The sequence below is a fragment of the Syngnathus floridae genome, chromosome 18, assembly GCF_059516105.1.
Source record: "Syngnathus floridae isolate MCC-2025c chromosome 18, RoL_Sflo_1.0, whole genome shotgun sequence".
Lineage (NCBI taxonomy): Eukaryota > Metazoa > Chordata > Actinopteri > Syngnathiformes > Syngnathidae > Syngnathus > Syngnathus floridae.
In genome coordinates, this window is record NC_142430.1 from 7,641,810 (window position 1) to 7,664,002 (window position 22,193).

Below are 22,193 nucleotides of genomic sequence, written 5' to 3' on the forward strand. Positions count from 1 at the left end.
GCTGTTGACTACTACTGTATTTTGTGGTTAGAGGGGGGTGGGGGGGGGGGTCGGGGTTGCATTCGTCAAACACTTGGCAGCTTCTCAGACAACACTGTGACGTCGGCTCGATCCGGCACAGCGCCTGACCTTTGTATTTGGTAACCACAGCCGAGTTGACGCATTGGGGTTCCTGGAAATCAAGCGTTAGACTGGTGTTGCTGCTGACAGACAAGCGTGCTGCGCTAGGAGCATCTGGAGGTTCTAAGTGGAGAAACAAAAAGAAGTTAGTCAGACGCACCGATGAGATCTTCCGCTACACGTGTTTGAATGGAGCCGGTTTGGCCGGATCGCTTTAATGGCATCATTCGCTCGCTTGCACAACGCCGAGCTCGTTCTCGTGTGAAATTGGAGCAATTGCGATGGCAATGACGCTCCGAGATGGAGATTAGTCTGAACACATCGATTGGACATACGGAGAATATGTATATTTTTATTTATTAGGGTGCAAATTTTAAATCAAATGAGCGGTTGGAGAGGGGAAAAAAAAAAAAAAAATCACTTTTATAGTGTAGATTGGTTTGGCTTTGCGTGTGAGTGTCTGTTTTTGCGGGGTGGGCGTTTCCCCAGCCTTTAAATGTCTCATGAAGTGCCTATAAAAATTAACACACGACGCATATGCACATACACACACACACACACACACACGGCATCCTAGTGTGGAAGTCATTAAGTGGGCCCAGACAAAATAGCTCACTTGCGTGCTCGAAACCCGTCTGCATGCGTCTGAAGAGCCGTAGCCGCCATTCCCAGGCCTTGAGTTGCCGTTCCCGCTCCGACCCCTCCCGCTCTCCGGGACCGACGCTGCCCACTTGGGTCTGAAGCTCGGAAACACGTTGCTCGGCCTCCTGCACCAAGGTGGCCAGATGGACCGCTCGGCCTTCCGAGCTCACGACTGCAAAAAAAATAAAAATTGCATATAAATTCTTGTTTTGTAACAATGTTTTTTTCCCCATAAAGCTGACTCGGACGAAAAAAACAAACTCGGTTAACCGCCAGAAAACCCGAAACACTCATCGATGAATGAAACAATAAAACATAACTGTGGGAAATTCTGTGAAGTCATTTTGCAGGCAACAATTTTTTTTGGAAATAAATATTTTAACCGAGCTTTCCCCTCATCGAGGGATGACAACATTGTGAAAAGCGAGAGCGGTGGGCGACAATTGCTCTTCTCGGGGGCGAAACAAAACGGTGGGAGCATACATTGAAGTTGCCGCTTTCATTTTTTTTTTTTCCAGTGGTGGAACATTTTGATCTATTTAAATCATCAACCGCAGCGCCAAAGAGCCTCCACGAGAGGAATGTTTGGTCTCCGAGGGGGCTACGGCTTGACGAAGACAATGTGAACGCTCACCGCCGTTGATTTCACCCCAAATGAACCGAAACAAAACAGCAATATAGGAGCTGTGACACTTAACACTTTTCTTCCTCGAATGGACTCCATTTTGATTCCATTGCAATCAACGCAGAATTACAGTATTAGTCTGAGGGAAAGACAATAGCGTATTGTCCTCCTTTCGCCGGCCCCTCCCTCACTCGCCGAGTGTTTAGGACTGCTGCGAGTCTGTGTTTAGTCTGTGTGGCCTGCGTTTGTTCACAGTGGATTCCACTGTTGAGCGTTAGATTCCACTGTTGACAGTAAGTTTAAAGCTCTGTGTCAAAATGTCCATCTGGCTATTTGATTGCGCCGCCCTCTTTGGTGTCTCCTCGCTGGTCGACGGCTCGGTCGGAGCTTTGATTGCCCCAACACACACGCACTTCGACTCGCTAATGCAACAGCTGAGGTTGGAGGTCGAGGTTCAAGCTAGGACTTACTTAGGCTCCAAAATCCTAATTTGGAAATTTGCTGGAAATAACTCCCGATGGGTGCAGAAAGTTCCGAGACGTCCGATACAAATCTAGGGAAGTGTGTGTGTGTGTCGAGTCGAACAGGCCGATCGTGAACAAAAGACCGGAGCGGCGGATTATGCGGATGACTACGCAAACACTACAGCGTGATTAGCGCCACGCCATCGTTTCCAATCTAGCACAACGCAAAGTGTGGCAAACACAAACGCACTCGACCGTGCAAATAGACACACGCGCAAGCGCGTATTTACAAACAAACACGACACACAGACGACCGCACGAGTGACACACAGGGTGGAGTTAACGAACACGACTTCTTCGCTTCGAGCTATTTTGGGGAATCGGCGTCTTTGTCGAAAACAAATCAGTCGCCGCTATTTGCTGTGTCGTGACCAAAGTGTAGCACGGTTGCTATAGCGACACTCCCCCAGTCAAGGTTTGTATGGATTCAGCGCTAAGCACCGTATATGTGAACTTTTCCAGCGTGTTCCTCGACTCACAGTGGGGGCTTTCTTTGGCGCCGGCGCGAAGCAACAGCTTGGCCATGGGCACGTTGTTGGTCATGATGGCGATGTCGAGGGGCAGGAGGCCTTCGCTGTTCGGCGTGTTGAGGTCCAGCTCCTCCAAGCTGTACTGGGAGAGCAGAAGCTGCACCAAGTCCAACTCCTGGTGCTCCACGGCTTCGAAAAGAGCTTCGTTGCTCTGGAACTGTGACACAGAGACAGTTTGTGGAGCGTTCAAGAGCGCTGAGTCGTCAATTCACACACCCACAGTGTTTAAAGCTGCAAAAGTCACCGGCGTGTCATGTTAGTACCTTCTTACCAGTCTATTTTTAGACAACGAGGTCGCGGTGATTATTTTTCGACTTACGACGGCGGTTTTGCGCAGCCTCTCCTTGTCTCCTCCCCGTCCCGACGGCGCGCTGTCTTCCAAGGCAGAGGGGTTGGTGCTCACGCGGAACTTTCCAGACAAGTTGCGGTAGAGGCGGCGAGCCGCGCTTGGCGACGACAAGCTGGCTGACTTGCGGGCCGGGGTCGGCTGGTGGGCCTGGTCCCCCCTCATGGGTTGCGTCATCTTGCTCGAATCAGCCCTGCGAGGACCAAGAATGAATCATTTGAAAAAAAGTATTGGAGGTGAATGAAACATTTTATTTTGTGATTCATATTCGAGCTGACACCCACTTCAGTGTCACCTCTCGTGCGTTTCAAACAGATAAGCATCTTCTCGTGTCTCGGCGGCCGCCGCCGCTATGACGAACGTCTGCTCAGTGGTGTCGGCACGCACTCAGCTGCTGAAGGAAATGTCAGCAGGAGCCTCCAGGCGACAGTGACACACTACGCGATAGGTCCCGCCATCCCGAGCGGGGTGGGGGAGATAAATGAAGCCCTCAAGTGGGAACTTTCAACAGCTTCCTCTCCTTGCCGGGTCTCATTCATCTCCCCCTCCCACCTCGGACCGAGCGTCTCACGTTTCACATCTTCATCGGCATTCGATTAATCTGTTCCGGCGATTGTAAGAGTGTGTGTAAATGACATGTACGACGTGTCGGGGATCTTTTAAACACACAGCTCCGATTCAAAATTTGTTAAGTCGAGAACATCAGTCGGGAAAAAATATATGTATTTAGAGAATTTTTTTTTTATTATTATTTATATTTCCGCTCTGGATGTGTACGACAGCTGACAGCGGCCCCGAGCCTTTGCAACAGGTCCGTTTTCACGGGGGCCGATACACCTAAAATACCCCCCCCCCCCATCCCTTCCCGCTCTGTCCCATCCATCTCCACTCCCTCCAGTAATAGACGCCTTATTTTAGACATCCTCGTGTTCCCGGCCGAGCCGAGCCGAACCTATTCCGGTGTTCCAGATAAAGCGTGGCAGGTATTTGGAATAATTTTTCCATGGGCCTGGCCCGGAAGATAAAACGAGATATATTTGTAACGCGTGTGCCGGTATCCCATTTCAAAGAGAAAGCCGGTCGGAATTCGGCCCCGGGCTTATTGTTATTTTCCTGAGATGGAACAGATGACTTTTTTTTTTTTTCGTCGGCGGGACGGTGCCCCATCACTCTCCGACGACGAGTTTTTCGAAATCAAAACAGTGCTCGTCAAGCTTTGCTTTTTCGCTGCAGTTTCCATCAATCATGCTTTGACATGGTGGAATTTTGAATCTATATTTTTCTAAATGCTATTAAAAATGTTGACGTTTTTCCCCCAAGTGTTTGGCGAAGGTCTCGCGAGGGTGGCTTGAACGTTGCTTAAATGTTTATATATACATTAGCGAAGGCTTATTCCTCATTTTTCTGATTGAATTACATGATGGTGTTTGCTAAAATTATCCGTGGCTCCGACTTTCCACCGGTCGAGTACGCTGCACTTATTTTCATTCCCGGTGAAGAATGGAAAGATTACAAATAAAGATTAGTCCAAACGAGCGAGCCCGAAAGGCAACGCGTTGCACTGGAACGACCGAGTCAACTGAAAACAGGATGGGGGGGGGGGGAGACAGTGAGAGGACAACGTTGCAAAACACACACACACACACATGCTGAGAGAGTACGCTGGCCGCTCTAAATGTGGCTTGTAGAAGGAAATTCTGAAATCCGAGTCTTGGCACCAGACAGACTGGAAGCAGGCAGGCTTCTGGACACACACACACAAATACACACACAGAGAAAGAGAGCGAGAACGAGAGAGCGAGAGAGAGAGAGAGAGCACGGTGGGATGGAGGCCTTTATTACTCGATTCGTTTAGGCGTCCGCTCTGTTTGGCTCTTATCAGCTTATAGGCGACGTGAGGCCAAGCTAACACGGTGACCTACGGCATCTCGTCGGCATGGCAACACAACAAACTTTTTTTTTTTTTGCTGGATATTAAAAACGCAGGCATGTGTGCACCCCCCCCCCACACACACATGTGAAGTTTCACTTAATGCGCCGGCCAGCCAAGACAATCAGAACGACTCCAACGTCTCGGGTCGCGTTTATACGGGCGCCGTTTTATGGAGCGATGTATCAGGTGCGTCTTTGGGTTTCAGCGTTGCGTTTCACTTCATCCCCCGAAGGTGTCTTTACGTGCGGACGACTTCCCCACATGCGACCCGGAGGTCACGTACCTGACCGGAGACATTTAAAACGAAATCGCAGATACCTAGCCCTGATTTGTTTTTAAATCAACTCACAATTGAGCGCGGTGAAACTTTTCCCGCCGTTTTTGGCCGGAGCGGCGCATCTGTTGCCGGTCACGGTTATTAAAAGGGTAACACAACCTTGTAGGTATTAACTCATACATGACTCGCTTTGAAGTGTGAGCCGTGTGCATAATTGGAGAGCCGGAACAAACTGCGAAAGACGGGCGAGAGCGAAGGCCGGGGCCAAAGGCCGCGTCGCGATGTTTATCTCTTTGCGCCTCTTTTTCCTATCGCTCTTTTTATCTTGTCCTCGCTCAATTTTTTTTTTTTTCCCGGCTCGGGGGGGGGGGGAGAGTAGCAGAGGGCGGTCAGTTGTATGTTTAACCTTTGAGGTGGGCCTGCTGTGCTGAGCAAGGCTTGCCACCTGTTGGCTCCATGTGTGTGTGTGTAAGCAGAGGTAAATCTTTTAATTTTGATGAGCAGAGACAGCGGAGTCGCCACGGGGATGCGGCCGTGGCTCACCGCTGATGTGAAAAGGGGGGGGGCGGGGCATGTCGCGAGTACATGAGGCTCGGTGACACCGCGTCTCCCACGGGCGATTGAAGGCCCCAGCCTGGGTGGCTCCAGGCCTTGTGTGTCTCTCAGTGTGAGCGTATGTATCACTCCAAAGGGGTCCCCCCCGCCTGGGCCGCCATATGCCACCCAGCCAGCGGCGGACGAGAAAAGGGGCGGGGAGGTGACCCTTGGCCGCCGACCCAAGCCACCAGTTGGCCCGTTCTCTCAGTCACACGCCGGACGGGCGCCATGTTTAAAGTCCCACGGCTGTTTATCTGGGAGAGTGATGAAGGGTGGCGGTCGGGTGGGGCGCTTGGTTCACATTTTGCAACTGTCTGTGGTGCTGAAGTGGTCAAATGCTCTGTTGAAGATTTATATCACGCAAAATACATTCCCGGCTTTTCTGCATCCATAAAGCCGTCTTCCTTATTCTATCAATAACAATAACTCTGCCGTTATTTTTTTATGATAGCGTTGATATTCCCTCAATGGCCACAGGCGGAAACGTTAACGAGCCACTAAATATATCGTCAAGCGGTCGAGCCCGCTTTACTGCCGAGGTCTGTCCGTTTTATAGATATCAGAATAAACATTTTCTCGCAACATAACTAAGCGTTTAAGTGCTGATCGCTCAATCGTCCCTTATTTATGATGTCACCCAAAAAAACTCTCGTAAAGTCGCAATCCAAAAAAAAAAAAAAAAAAAACACGAGGACCTCACACCGCATGTACACTCGAACGCACGTACACTTAACATCGCCACGGACCACACATAGATTCCCGACATGGACCACACAGCGAGTCCCGTAAGGTGGACAAACCAAAGACCGCCTAAGACCCGACGGATCCTTACGTGATTTTCTGCTTACCAATCCACGCTAAGAGAGCGTCGCCTGTAGGAATGCGCCCGTTCCGACGCGCTCTTCTCGGTTTTGGCCGGACGTTCTTTGAGGGAGAGACGATGGGTAAACTTGGAGATTCCAGACTCCGACCTTGTAAAAGAAGAAAAAAAAAAGTCATTTTCTACTTCTTCTCAGTCAATTACAAACAAGAAAACAAAGCAATAAAAGTTCATTATTGATAACTCCCCACCACAAATTGGTGTAAAGTACTAAAACACATTGGAACGGCAAATTATTCAATCAATGTGAAATATTATCGTCTTTTTGAAATATATTTCCTCTAAAGTTACGAAATACTGCAACAAAGCCAAAGCTCCCGGAGGACACATGAGGTTGCAGGGAGAGTTGGAGACTGTGGCTTGTATTTTCCAAATCGTTTATACGAGGGAGGGGGGGGGTCACAAATACATGTTAATCTACTCGAGATTTTTGCCAATGTTCCAGTTTGACTTTGAGCAGAAAGTAATACGGGTAAAGTAAACAAATATTCCCTCTTGGCCATCAGGGGGCAGTATAACACATTGACAGGAACAAAGAAGAGTTTCACAACTACTGTAAATCGAGGATAAAGAATGCCAAGAGCTCTTGATGTGCTTTTTTTTTTTCTTTTCTCCCCCGTCCAAGATTTTAAACTCGATCCTTCTGGGAATATGCTTCACACTGGCACCTGTTTGTGTATGAAGAAATTGCGAAGGGCAGCTTTCTCATTGAAATGACCTCATAGGCGGGCTTATCTGTTTGAACAACCCCTCCAGAACTCACTGCTTCCTTTCTCACTCCCACAGCCCCCCCCCCCCCCCCGCCCCCCCTTCGACTGACCCTGTGCCAACGTCTCCAAAGACTTGGTCGACCTCAAAGACAAGGAGGCATATTTTCCAGCATGACTCACATAAACGAGGTGTGGGATTTTCATCAGATGGCAAAAGAACCCCTAATTGGTGGTATTAAGTCTGGACTCCTCCTTCAAGGGTTTTTTTCTAAATTCAATTAGTACCGCTGGCTTTTCCAATGCCAGCTACTGCCATCCACGCTAATGCCCCTTGACATCAACAGTGGTTTAAAAAAACACAAATTAAAAAGAAGAGCGATTAGTTCGTCTCGTCGATGGTTATCGTTAATACTCGTCTTGGCTTACGGTCGTGTTTGGCCGCCGACCAACGCTTGCATTAAGAGCGCTGGGAAGACTTCAAACGTTGCAGATCAAGCACATGACAATCGGATGAGGACTTCGACGGCGGCGGAATATGCGGCGGGCATAAACGAGGGTGCGGGGGAATCCCTTTGAGGGAACATGTGAAGCAGGTGGGGGGGGGGCTCGGACCTGGCACCGGTCCAAGCAGCTGTCCCGGGTCAACGTCCTGACAGCAAGCTAATGATGCAATCGCCTTGGAGGAGGAGAAAGCACCAGTCCAGTACTTGGTGGCAAATTGAAAATGAACCCGATTGTTTAAATTAGGAGTGTTGGAAGGAGTGATCCGTTGAAAACAAGCATGATTCAGATAGTTGCAAGTATCTGAAAAGCAAAATTCCCAACAGACATTGGAGACCACTTCCAAGGTCATCCATCCACTTCTCGGCCTCTGTTATTTTGCAAAGGCAGCAATTAAAGCTGAGCTTCCTCTCCCGCCACACAAAGGACTTTGACCAAGCTTTAAACCCACTAAGCCAGTTTCCTTGAGAATGTGCGGCATTTGAGGAAAAAAAAAAAATACCAATGTTGAGTTGATTCATATTATCAGGGGACACCATTATAAATTATCAAGGCAGACAAATAGCTGACCTCGTTTCAGCAATTATGGCCAGTGGCTGCGGACCTAAAACAACACGTTTGGAAAGGAGGAATAACAAAAGCTTTATTGCCAATATGTCTGGAACGGGCCAAAAAAGAATGGAGGCGCCCATCGGTAGAACTGTTAAACGCAAATGCGAGCGACGAGCGCGCACGCTCGCGCGCACGTACGAAAACAAAGTTCAATTCAGCCACGTGAGCCTCAATACGTTTCATTAGGCCAACAAAAAAGTCTTTCAGCAGTCCAATCATAAAAGAGGCTATGAACGCCAGGACTCAAAGAAAGCCTTGTTTTCCATACGCCGTCCAAAAACAAAATGGCCGACGTGACGGATCTCTAAATTCATAATAATAAAGCTGATAAACACAACAAATGATCAGAAACGGTAGCTCGGAGAGTTGGAGAAGGGGGAAAAAAAAAAACCTTAGCGTTCCACTCGGCTATGCTTAGGTGGCTCCAGATAATAACCTGGATGCAATTTGGAGGGAAAATGGCGGAGAGTCATAACAGTTATTACAGCGGTGAGAACCCCCTGCCGAACAAGTCTATAATATCGGCAACAATGAATACTTAGTATCCAAAATCAACTAACAATAATTCCAAGAAGGAGCCACTCATGCCATCACATTGTAACGACAGCCAATCGGATGGCGGGACGACCGCAAAAATCTCCAGCTGGGCCTCCGCTCGTAAAAACTTTCACTCCCGTTTCGTGTTTGGAGTTTACGAACCTCTTGTCGCAATTTGCAACATTTTGAGGTCTTGGTGGAATTTGACGCGAGTCTCTCTGGATCCGGTATTATGATTGCGGCCTTGAAAAGAGAAACACGCGGGGCACCCCCGCGCTAGCCCCGTCCAGCCACAATTGAGGACGGCGTCAAGATTCCAATCAGAGCCGAGCCAGCAGACTGTGGGGAAGGAGCCTACGTGTTTTGCATTTCGTGTGAGCTCCAAAGAACTTTTGTTGCACGTCATTTATCTTTCTGCAAAACTACGGCTAGGAACACACTGTTTTATGATTAAATATTATGGATTATGGATGTCATAACATGGTCCTCAGATAGTCAGCCAAGAGCAAAGGCCTCAGTCCTGCTGAGTTTGCGTGATTTTCTACCGCCGATTAACCCGCAATGAAAAAAAAAATCGATTCCGTTTGCCGATACGATAACACAAATGGGACTCACTTCTTGTGATGATTCTCCTTGCGATCCACCGAACCCAGACTCTGAAAAGAAGAACAAAATTAAACGTTAGAACCGGAAGATTTTGCTCTCTCAAATTGCTGAATCGTGAATCAACCGAGGAACTAGTCGCGTCCACGTTCCGACTCGTGAAAATTCATGACGTCTCCCCCGTTCTGGACTTTTATTACGGTGCTAAAATGTAAGAAGCAATTACACGGCTAATGAAGCTGTCTCCGATTTTTTTCTTTTCCCCAAGCATATTTTGCACTGAAGATGTTTCAAAATAATAGGGACGGCTTGCAAGCACATATAGTAACACAAACACACACCTCTGTGGATAAACGCATATTTTCCCCCTGCTGTCACCATCTTGTGGAGCTTTATAGGTCTCGGATGGGACACACGCTGAGGCAGACACACACACACCTACACGTTGACACACACACACACACAAGTGGCCTGAGGCTAAAGCCACTTTTGGAGCAAAATTCCTTCACTGCTTGGGATTTTTATCATGCCACAGTGCTGTGATCCATGACATCCCAGTAGTGCCAAGATGGCCGCAACCTTCATTTAAGCAGGAAGTGATGTAACGGAGGAGAAAGACAAATCGATATTGGAACATTTCAATCCGCTCTAATTGTGTCACTTGAGTCTCGGCTCCATCAACTAAGTCCCGTGCTTAGTTACGGTTACTAAGGTATTTTCTTAGACGGGCAAACATTTGAAACAAAACTTAAAATTCCAACACGTTCAGCATTGTTTCAAATGCGTCCATGCATGAGATTAGCACAATAGCATTTGGACTGCTAAGTGGCTTCAAATTCTTGTGACATGTGACTTGTGCAAAGCATTGTTCTTCATTTGAAAGACAGCTAGATTCTCTTCTCAAAGTTTCTTTTTTTTTATGCAGAACGCTGAACGCTGTATTAAAAATCAATATGATGAGACCGTGACAATTAAATCAGAACATGGTGATTTGTATCCGTGGCACGTGCCGGGTCAGAACCACTTAGCAATTACTGAAAGCATGATTGAACAAATTCAAACTGAAAAATTAAAAATATTAAACAACAATTCAATTGAATACACCGGATATAGAGATTACTATATAGTAGTCGCTTACCTTATTAGGGCATCTCAATTAGTGATGACACAATCATCAATTAGCCTCCCGCTAACCCCAAAGCTCAGTTACATAAATTCATTTTGGTTTTCCACGTGAGCAGGAAGCGAAACACAATTGTCATTGTGAAATGCGAGTGCTGCCTGGCAGCCAAATGCATGCAAAGTATGAGCTGCTTATGCAAATTCTGCCTCCCTCCGCCGCAAATAAAATCCTTAAGCGCTCACTAGGAAACCGTTGACTGAATACCTTCACGCTGCCTCCGTTATTAACGTACCTGTTGAGTCTCCTCGCCGTTCAGCCCCCCCCCCCTTCGAAAAGCGCTCTCGATGCGGTTCCGTCGCCGCCTCTAATTGCCGTTCACCTGCTCACCCTCTTCAGCCCCGAGCCGATCGGTCGCATTTTCTTCTTCCTAGCGCTTTTTTTTTTTTTTTTTTGAAAAAGCTCGCTTCGATGGCGGCTGCAACCGCCACCGACTTGTTGTACTTTAATTGTGGTTGCTAGGCGATAAGCTTCTACCAATTCTGCACAGAGTGAAAACAGGGGGAGGACATGAGTGAGAGGATGGGGAGGGGGGGGGGAGCGGAGTGAGAGAATAGGTGGTGCTGAGGGAAGGAAGGTTGGAGGACATGCTCATTATAGATACAGTTGCTGGAGGAAATGGATGGAGGTGGGTGGGAGGGTGGGGTGTTCCGGTGGGATGAAGAAGTTGTGAAGATTCCGGGATGCGCTCTTTATTTTTAACCTGCAGCGTTAAACTGGATTAACCACACAAACACGTAGGTGTTGCGCAATCGGTAGATCAATACGATAAATCCGCCTTTCAAGTGGCTTATAACGACCATGACATTGAAAGCCAATGAGTTTCTGACATCACACCCGGATCAATTTGGGATCAATTCCCCCCCCACCCCGGTGACCTTTTTTTGCTTTTCTATATCTGTACGTTTGACGGTCGGCGTGCTGGATGAGTCACGCGTTCCCGTGGTGGACGCGCATACGCAGAAAAAGGAAAGAAAAACGAAGCCACCTTATCGTCCGTTGAGTGAGCGCCGGGGGATCATTAGTCATAGTTGGCGGAAATGTCAAACAAGCCGGCGGGCGCTGCTGTGAAACACGACGCAGGAGACACCGTTTTTTTTTTTTTTTTTTTTAACATTTTTTGATGCAAACTTCGCTTTGATCAACAGCGGCGAGCCAGCACAACGTGGTTTGGAGAGAAGATGCAAAGAAAAACAGAGTTAAAAGAGACAATGGAACTGGAAAAAGTGACAAAAAGCGTCGGTCGGCGAAATTTTCGAACCCCCGAAATACTTTTCGGGCATCCACGGCTTTATCGTGTCGGCTTCTACTCAGCCTTAACGTCTCCTTTGGGATGAATAAAGTCACTGCTGAGCTAAAATAGTCCAAAAATAACAACAAGGTGTTTGAGAGTTTATGCAAGGCTTTCATAAGCCGGAGAGGTCAAATAATTTATGTTTTATGGAACGCAAAGCGTAGTACGCGCCGTAAACGCACAATTCAAACAAACCCCGACGACGGCGACGAGGTGAGACACTGACTTCTTTCTTTTGATTTCACTTCATCCATTTTTCAGCCCGGTTATTAACAGCGACGCTTTAAAAAGCCGTCACGGTCAAACATCGGAAACGACGCGTCGATTGTTCGGATCTTAAGTTCGCGTCGACTGACAGGTTGCTCTGTGGACCAGACCCGAAACCCGTTCCATAAATCAACAGAGCGGCGAGAGATGCATAGTCAGCTATAAATCACCGCGGCGGAGCCACCTACAATCACACTAATGGCTCTGGAAGACGTGCTGTCATCCAAGCCATGATGTCACCGAGTCTGTGGCTGTTGATGTTGGTGGTGGGCCTGGGGGGGGCGGGGGGGTCCGCATATGTATGTGCCTGCGGTGTGTGGGAGGCGGGCCCGTCTGTTTATGTGGCTTTGCGCGGGGTGGCCGCCACGCGTGTGCGTATTCGCCGGGCCGTCGCTATACACTTTTGGGCATTTACGCTGGACGTCGAAAAAGCGACGACGCCAGATTTATACGCTTGCGGTCAGGCCCCCGGCTTACAATGGGCGTGGGATTCCTTCGAAGAGAATCGAGCCGGCGGTTAGCACGAGTCTGCCACGTTTCCAACACTTGTTGATATAAATAACAGGGGACTCTGCGAAACGGGACACCCATTAATGTCTCGGCGGCTGATAATTGCCCATTAGATCTTGGAAGAGCGACGGATTGAGAGATAACTCAACGCCAGCTCAAACCGAAGGCAACTTGTAATCGTAAAAAAGTCATGACGTGAAAGGAAAAGAGGGAGGGGGGGGTGTGCGTGTTTGGAATCCGTTAAGACGGGCTGGCGGTGCCCGCTATCATCGGCAGCCAAGTTCTTGGAATCGCAACAAAGGAAATGATGGAAGGCTCAAATCGGTGCCTAAAGTGGCAGTTTAGGGGAAGGGGGGGCAAGTTGCGATCCATATCAAGCGAGCTTTGCACCCAAAATCACAGAAAAAGTCAGACTTTCAATTTTAGGGCATGGGACAAAAAAAAAATCTAAAAAAAACTAAAATAAAACAAATAAACATATAAAATAAATATTAAACTAAATGTCAACTGTCAACTAGAATTCTCACGAGTCTGAATCCTAGAAAGTCACTTTGAAAAAAAAAAAAATCCTCAGTTAATGAGCGAGTAAGAGGTCACATTATAGTAATTAGAAAATTGAATGATATTATTATTATTATTAGCAAAGAACATGGCAAGACAGCTCATGTGGTTGCAGTTAAAGGCTCGCCGGGCGGTGACATCACTCTTCTTAATCAGTGCTTTGCTCTGATGTGCGCCAATACGTCGAGATCTCTGCATGCCGACGGCCACGGCGCTATTTATTTTCCCTCATTAGTATTAAATGGCCCATCCAAACATTAGCCGTGGCCCCTGCTTTTAATCAGGGAGAGATCAGCTCAGCGCTGCCTCTGCAAAGTCTCTTAAGCCCAGCGCGGATGTAGCGAGACGTCGATACTCGACGACAATGTCGTTTTTTTTGTATTTTTAGTTTTGTTTTTTTCTTTTTTTTTGTATTTTTTAGTTTTTTTTTATGTATTTTTAATTTGAGAGGTTTTTTTTTTGGCTTGTTTAAAAAATATGCACTGGCTCGGGTTATAATGATAATGATGATATTGATAATAATGACAGTTTGGTCTGGCCCGCTTGCTTTTTTCAACACTTGAATGTTTTATGACTTTTCCGAGCCAGACGGAGCCATCCAACTGGCGTATCATTTCGCACTCGATGAGTTCCACTCGAAGCTCCCAAGTTTTGTGTTATTCCAGATTTCAAGTGCGACTGCCCGCGGCGACATTGAAGGGGTCAAACATGGATCAATTTGAAATCCGATTGTCTGGACTTGGACGAAAAAAAACTTTTTTTTTTCCCACACAAGCCGATTCATTCGCCGAGAACACATCCCGCCTGTCGCAAGTCATTGCAGGTGCCCCGTTTACTGCTTAATTACACAATCATTATTTTTAGAAAATCCCCCCCCCCCCAAAAAAAATACATAGGCACCAAACAAGCATGGCAGCCGTGCAAACATCTGCCGCTGACGAATATGTTATGCTGCGACTTTCATTAGCTTCCATTACAATCCTCCACTCGACTTGGACAAAAAGTACTTGTGTGGCCTTTCCATAGGTTTAGATAAGTAGTGGGGAAAAAAAACACACGCTCAGACACACACTAAACAAAACAAACATAATCAAAAAGGTCAGGTTTTCACCCCCCCCTCCCTCCTCTAATAAAATGTGGCAAGGTTGAAATATTTGTGTAGGCTTCCACAAAATAAATAGCGAGTCTATACAATGTCCTCATGGGTATAGAAAAGTCAACAAGTGCGTCTAAGTGTGACCTACATGATACACTGGCTTCACAGTGACTCTAATGAGAAATGCGAGGAGAGGGGAGGGGCTGAGGAGAATCGAATAAAATCCGATTTCAACGCAGATGACATCACCGCCGCGGCGAGGATCCGACTTTTTTTTTTTTTCATTCGAGGCGGTCGTTCAGACAACCGGGGAGAGCCGATTCAATTCGAAAGGCGAACTGATTCATTTGGCTTGATGTCATCGCCGCATTTATTTCATAGCCGGGGGGGAAAATATTGTCTCTGAAAGCACCTCGGAATGACGCTCTGGCTTGAGATCAGGTGTGCGGGCGGCGAGGTCACGGTAAAAGTTGCTGATACGCGTTGGGTGGTACGGCGTCGCTCGGGAATGCGTGTGCGCGCGTGTGTGTGTGTGTCTTCTGTCCTCGATCCCGAAGGTGATTTATTCAATTTTAATCTGCCGTGTTTGCTTTGGAGCCTGATATGTATTTGGTCATGAGACATTAATAGAGTAAAAGACATGTTGAAAAATGAGCTTGAAAATGTGTGAGTGCGCACGCGTGTGTGTGTGTGTGTGTGTCCTCGATGTGTGTGTGTGTGCGCTGCGAGTGTCTTGAGGCCCATGCTGTCACTCAGCCCAGCTCGCAGGGTGGTCCAAACACTGAGCCCTCTTTACTCGCTCACACATAGAACACACACACACACACACACGCACGCACAGACACACACATGCACACACAAACAAACAAACACTCACTAGTGTACATGTAATGACATACATAACAAAGTATACATAAATACATGACCATATATATGACCGTAATGAAGCAATCAAATAACCTCAACGCTTGCCCCTCTTCCTGTCCCAAACCAGACACCTAAATATACGTAGCGCCACAGGCTCCATCGCACAGCATCAGGCGCAACACAGCCAGCCTTTCATGGCCCGGGCTCTCGAAAAAAAAAAACCAGAGCGTCCGTGAGCAACGTCAATTAGCAATTTTCTCCAACGGGATAAGTGGAATTAGCGTAGTGGGAATTTGAACTGGCTGACTAATAATGTTATTGGAAGCGCTAATAAAGCGGGACGGATTCGGAATGTGATTTTTTTTTTTTTTTTTGGGATATTGACTCATTTGAAAGATGCCTTATGACTCCACGTTGGACGGCAATTTGAAAAATCTCCAGTATTAACCTCCCCTAACCCCACTTAGGACTACAAAGCACGTTGGCAGCGCTGTAATTACTAACAGAAGCAGAACGCGAGGCAAGGAAAGGAAAAACCAACGCTTGATCACGCGGCGGGGCCCCGAGCGAGCCGCGCCAAAAGCGAGCGCCGCCGCAGGAATGCGCCGCCAAAGTCCATGGTGAGCTGTTTGTTAACATGTCAAGAGCTGACGGTTCTTGTAAGCCGTTACCGATCGGGACAAAAAGCTTTCATGTCGGCTAGGCGGAGTCTTCATGTAAGGGAAAGTGCGCCAAACCATTAATTAACCGTTTCATGTTCATCTCCAGACAACAAGCCGCAATGTCGTTATTTATAATATGACTGGATTATCACGGGGGGGGCGGGGCTAATCTTTCCTACATCTCCTGCAGTTCTTCTTGTTGTCTCTTCTTCCCGCCATGAAGCTGACATTTAAAAAAGACAAATATTCCGCATCAGCGCCGGCCGCAAAACGCTCGTAAAGCGAACGATAACACGAACGTCATCTGTTGAGCGAGCGTTTGGAGGTGCTAAAAAAAGCCCTTTTTTTTTTTTTTTTTTTTTAATTGCTTCGTTCACTCTCTCCTTTGGATGTAACGTCGGAGGCGCCATTGTGTGCCTGTGGCCTGTTTATAAGGATAACTGATTCACCCACTGCGGTTTGGCTTGGGGGACTGAGTAATAGCGGGAGGAGGAGAAAATAGGGGGGGGGGGGATATGAATGAATTTACAAACCGCCTTCTAACCGTTGATTTCTCCCATCATCCTCTCTACATGTTCCTTAAACGTCTCCAGTCACACTTTTCCACTGCTGTGTGTGTATATTTGTGTAAAGCCAGAGGGGCAAGCCAACGCCGGCCGGCCGGGGGCTCATTTTTGTGGGTCATCCAATGTGTATCCCGACAGCTCCGAGGCGTCTCGGGGGCCGGCGCTATTCCCTCACTCGAGGGTCTCTCCAAAAAGGCTTTGCCGTTGCTTCGTCATCTCGGCGCGCTACGAGACAGAAACCAGCGCCGGGTTTTAAGTGCGTCTGCTTATTTGGAGCCTATAGTGAAAACTGAGGGCGGGGGGGAGGGGGGGGGGGGGGGGGGTCGGTATCCAAAACTGGAATGAACATCTAAATTGAGTTTCATGGCTGGGTAAGTGATGGGAACTCTTGGACTAAATTGTAACAGTATCTCTCCAAAAAATGTCAAGGTTAAAATTGTCCGCCCGCCTGGCTTGGCTGCGGACGGCCGTGTTCTCCAGTCTCGCTCATGCGTGCTGGCTGTGGTTGCCATGGAGACCCGCAATATTACCTCGTCCGGGAGAAGGGCTTTTTATTAAAACAGTAAACTAAATGGAACACGCTAACTCAAATACGGGCGAAAACATGAGCACGGCGATCTATGTTTAAATATTGGGCAAGATCGTACTCCTTTTTTTCTTTTTTAAGATGCATGACCTCATTTTATTTATTTATTTTTCTTTCCAGGAAAGGCAGCCAAGGATTTGACTTAACGACGCTAGAGTAATGAGCTATTAAATATCGTTTTTTTTGTGTTCGACTTCAGGCACGGAGAACAAAGATTCACATTTTTTGGCCGCTCGACGCATTTGATCGTCGGAGGCCGTTTGAATTTTTCGCTGACATAAGAGGGAAAAAAAATATTGGAAGAGAGTATGACGGTGCATGGAGACATCATCTGCTTTCAACTACGGACAAAAGTATCCGGACGCTGACACCCAATCTCGCCGACGACCTTCGCTGACATCACAACGCCTCGCAGAAAACAAAAGACCCCCCCCCTCTCGCTCATTCATATTCCCCCTTTTACCACCTCCAGGCCTCTCTGATTTACAGTGTTTGCGTGTCCAGAGATACCCGTGAACTGCCGACTATTCTGGCTATGTCCGACGCGGCATCAATGCCGGATCCCGTTCGTGCACCCCCCCTTGGCACCTCGCGGCGTTCTCCGATATCTCCCAAAACACGGTAACGGCGTCAAGTCCGAGATTTGTCTTAGGGAAGTGATAACATTGCCGAATTAATTGCGACCGAGCGAAATTGAGCTTTGCGTTAGATCATCGCTCCCCCTCTTTCTTCCCGAAACAAAGTCTTAATGCAAGACATACGCTTTTATACTCCTAAGATCGTAAATGACTCCGAGCGGTAGTCGCGCGAGCGCCGTAAATCTTGACGCCGGCGAGCCAAAGAGAGAGAGAGAGAGAGAGGAAGCGCTTTGAGTGAGAGAGAGAGTGACGGGCCCTGGAGATTGTGTGTTCCCCCATCACATGCCTTCCCTTCCAAGGCATTTGGAAGAAGAAATACCACAGCACAGTCTGTGCAGCGCTGCAGCTCTTGTAAATAATCCCAGTCTGGGCGCCACCTCAGAATCCCGAGCCTGGTCTCCTGCCCGATGGGTGCCATGTCGGTTGGGAGTGGGCTGAGAAAGGAAAGACTGAAGTCAGGGAAGGGAGGGGAGGGGTTGGGGGGTGGCCTGCAATGTGCTCTTGCATCATCACTTGAGCCAGCGGAGGAAGCCGAGGATCGGCATCGAGGTTGACCTTTGGTGGGATTAAAGGGGCGCTTCCCCAAAAGTGTCTTGCCGTATTTTTTCCACGCTACGGGAAATGCGTGATGTTTGGAACAAGTGAAGAAACTCCCCTCCCCATTACATAGGATGCGAGCGCTGTCACTTGCTCGTGTCTGGTTCATAAATTCCAAAATAGGGAATGTTTATGGGCTAGACAAGGGTCTAATTGAGTACGGCGAGGAGGTCCCGCTTACGACAGGTCTGGTGCAGTTGAGAAGCAGACAGAAAGAGCAGGCCACAGCCAAATGGTGAAAAAAAAAAAAAAAAAAAAGGGAGACGCTGATCACGTCTGGCCTTGTGCAGCTACTGGAGGTCATTAGAGGGAGGGAGGGCGAGACAATATTCCTTCTTGCGTCCAGAATATCGAAAACAATGAAACATTGACGTCTTAGCTGTGTGCTGAAACTTCACATTGCATTCTTGAGCTAAACCTTTGGCATTTGGACTTGAGTGGCTTATGAAAACCGGGAGCCAAAAGTCAGATGGCCGCGCTACGATGGAAAGATCCAATGTAGGTCAACATTGCATAACCGGTATTTGGTGAAAACATCCCCCCGACCCAAATGAGGACAGTCCGAAAATCTTCCCCTTGGACCAGGGAGAAGAACTCAAACTGGCTGTGATTGTTCACAGCAGTTTGTCAGCCTCTAGTGGCCACCTGGAAAAGGATCAAGCCCTGAGTTTTATGAACGATATCGTCTGGAGACGATTGATGATAATCTGTCGCCTCCCACGTTGATTCATACGTGGAGCCATCCGTCTTGCTCACTCACGCCTCCTTGTGTTTCACATTTGTGCGTCCCGGTCCCCGCTGGGTCCCCGTCCATCTGTCAGCGCTATCTCGGAGGGTGACGGTGCGTACGAGACCCCCCGGGGAGGGACATCAAACGCGGCTATTTGCGCGGCTCCATCTGTCCACGCGTGATTTCGACTCGGGCGGCGCCAAGGGACGGCCTTCCCGCCAATGACGACCTCAGAATAAACACCGGGTGAGGTAAGGCGGCCGGGAGAACCGAATCGCCGTCCGTGCGGCCGTGGCTAGCCGGCATCAGCGCAAATTGTACTTGCATACCAAAAGCATGCCGGACTCATTCTCTACTCCAGCTCTCAGCACCGGCTAAAACCCGCGGCCAACACGCAGAGCCCCGGCTGATCCCCGCTGCCGACTCGGGCCTCCACGCGCATGACAGATGCCTCGGCTGCTGCGGTGCAGGCATTCGGAGCATCTCCTCCACCACCAAAGGCATATTTCGGGGGATTGGGGCCCGTCGCAGGAACCCAGAGCGTCCGCCGGCCTTAGGCGGCTCGCGGATAAAAAAGCATCCCAAATTGAATCAATAACCACCAGCCGCCGACTAATCCCGGCTCAACCCTCGAGCAAACCGCAAGTTCAGCCCTACAACTTTTCATCTTTTTATAACCGCACCCCCCGCCGCGCTCAGGTGAGGCCATTTGGGCGCTTGGATATTCAGAGCAAAGGGGAACCAAAGGGCACGGGTCCAGGTAATCCTCGCGCAGACAGCCCATCTTTGGGCCGCACGGCGACTGGCAGCCGGAGAAAAGCGAACAGCTGATGTGGGTCAAGCCCAGCCACAGCACGCCAGACGGGATAAAGAGATATAAGCCCCCAACCGCCCAATACTCCGCCTTTACCCACCTCGCCGACCCGTGTCGTCCCCAAAAAAAAAAACCTTTCATCTTCGAACCCGGCGGGTGCAAAAGCAAACTTTCCACTTAGGCTCTCTCGGGGCAGGGCATTGCGGGATTTAGAGAGGGAGACTTCCGAGACCGCTGCCGGCTTAGCGGCAAAACAGAAGTTTGACATGCAAATCCTGCCCGAGGAGCACGAAACTCAAGGCCACGTATAAAAGTCAGAGCAAAGCTTGAAAGAGGAGGCTTCCACGGTGAGATAACGCAAAGCTTCAAAGTCGTAACGGACTGTACGGGGCAGCCGGACAGTAAATCAAGCGGAGACTTCAAAGCTTGCCACGAGGGGCTCAGATATGAAGACGCAAGAGCATCTTCTGGCCCGGGACCAAGACAAAGGAGGGTACAGTAGTGAACCACGGCAGCCAAGGGAGACTTCATTAGTGAGGTCAGCGCCCCGGGGTACTTAGCGTAACACTGGAGGCCTATGCCGAGGTGGATATTGCATCTTTGCGATAACATCTCCCTACACAGGGGGGGGCATCGCGGCATAAAGACCCCTGTTTTCGGCAAGTTTGAAATAAGGCTTTGTTCCCCCCCAAGGCCTCTGCTCACTTGCCCCCCCACCAACAGCAGCAGCAACACCAGCTCCACCTCCTCCGACTCCTTCCTCTTGGGTGGGCCGGAGACTTTCCAAAAAACTGAGCAACTTGTGTCTGGGGGGAAAGACAACCCCCCCCCACTCTCCCCCATCTACGTCCCACACGGTTCCTTCTGCACATTTGCAGGCACGTGCGGGTTCTGTCAGTGGCATCCGCTGGCTTTTGGCCACTTCATTGTGGAGCGCTGGATAAGGGATGTGAAGCTCAATGACAGCTGGGGAGTGGATGGAGGGGGGGGGCATATCTCAGTGGGATGACTTGCCCTGGTCAAAGAGACCTCGGGGACACCTAAAGGAGCTCCAGACAACCACGGTACCTGAATGTAACAGTGGTTGGGTTTGTCAAGGTCTTCTGGCAGGATCGACATTATAAATATCCTGATGGGTTGCCAGGTAGGATAGACACGCGCGCCCCCAATTTATACCCCCATCAGCTGCTGGATTTATAGGACACTTAAAGCGGATCAATCATTTTCCATTCCCAGGTCTCGACACCTCTCATCGTCACGCTTTGAACCTGCAGTCGAGGGGTGGGGGGGGGGGGGGGGGGGGGGGGGCACCTGTGTTGCAGAAAGTCCACATATGCTTTTAATGTGGCTTTCACACATAGCCAAAGGTGGGGAAGTCACGAAGAACTTTTATTTTCGGGACGACTCTTTACGTTCAAATAAATAATAGACACTTTGGAGCGCCTTGTCGATCGCTGCGAGTGCACGCAATGTTGGCGCTTAGCCGCGCGGTCAACTAGCGGCACGCGGCGCTTTTCATGTTCATTACCGCTTGTTTTATAGTGGAATATTTAAGTCTCCGGGCCTTGGCACGGCTGTGGCTATAGTTAGAGAACAAAGGGGAGTGAAAAGAGAGGGGGGGGGTCGGGAGGGTGTGGCATGCCGTAAGTGTTGTGCGCGCACTTCATGGAAAGCTAGGGGGGGGGGGGGCAGACGGAGCTAAATTCAACTCATTCCTGTATTAATGGGAGCTTATGTGCCATTCCACCTTAGTGAAGAGGGCATTAGCCAGGGTGAGATCCACCTTAAAATATCTCCTCTCTCTGGTCTCCTCTCTTTGATTCTTGCGTTGTGTACTCGTGGCTTTGGCACGGGTCCGATTCGGCTTTGATGGGAGCCTGTTAAGTCGGCGGGGTGGAAATTGCACGGCGACGCTCACGCCGTGGCTCGAGTACGATGAAGGGCCGCGCGCGAGATAACGCTAAGCCTTCGCTTCTGGAAGAAACCCGGTCGTGAAGATAAGACTTGACTTTGAAGCAAAAAAGGTTCTAAGAAATTAACCGAGGTCATTGCAATCTTAAACTTAATAGAAGGAATGAGATTGCGTCGTTACGTAAAGCGAGCAGACGGCTTGACTGGGGAGACTCGACGGAAAATAACGAGCATTAGCTAGATTCGCTAACTTTTATGGATATGTGAACACAAATGGAGGAACAACACATGTAGACAGACAATAAAACATGTATTCTTTATCCTCTGCAAGGAACATGGCAGCCACATATATTTATCAATTTTAGAGGGGACGTTTATTATTTGAAACATTTTACGATATGGGGGTTGATAGCTATTTTCCTCCCCGGATACAAACGAGCGTTGGGAAAGACATTCATTGTGCAATGTGTGTGTGTG

At 48.7% G+C, this 22,193-nt stretch overlaps 1 protein-coding gene across 4 annotated transcripts in view; it reads right to left on the bottom strand.

Moving 5' to 3' along the window:
• Window positions 1-22,193, bottom strand: part of ankfn1b (ankyrin repeat and fibronectin type III domain containing 1b) — a 48,310-nt gene that overhangs the window by 10,698 nt on the left and 15,419 nt on the right. For all 4 annotated transcript variants that reach the window (XM_088360570.1, XM_088360572.1, XM_088360571.1 and 1 more), the window contains 6 exons: window positions 9,450-9,490; window positions 6,443-6,565; window positions 2,761-2,980; window positions 2,391-2,598; window positions 737-934; window positions 130-243 (listed from right to left, as the gene is read on the bottom strand). In XM_088360570.1, the coding sequence (XP_088216696.1) occupies window positions 130-243; window positions 737-934; window positions 2,391-2,598; window positions 2,761-2,980; window positions 6,443-6,565; window positions 9,450-9,490 (904 nt within the window). The remainder of the gene's footprint in view (window positions 1-129; window positions 244-736; window positions 935-2,390; window positions 2,599-2,760; window positions 2,981-6,442; window positions 6,566-9,449; window positions 9,491-22,193) is intronic.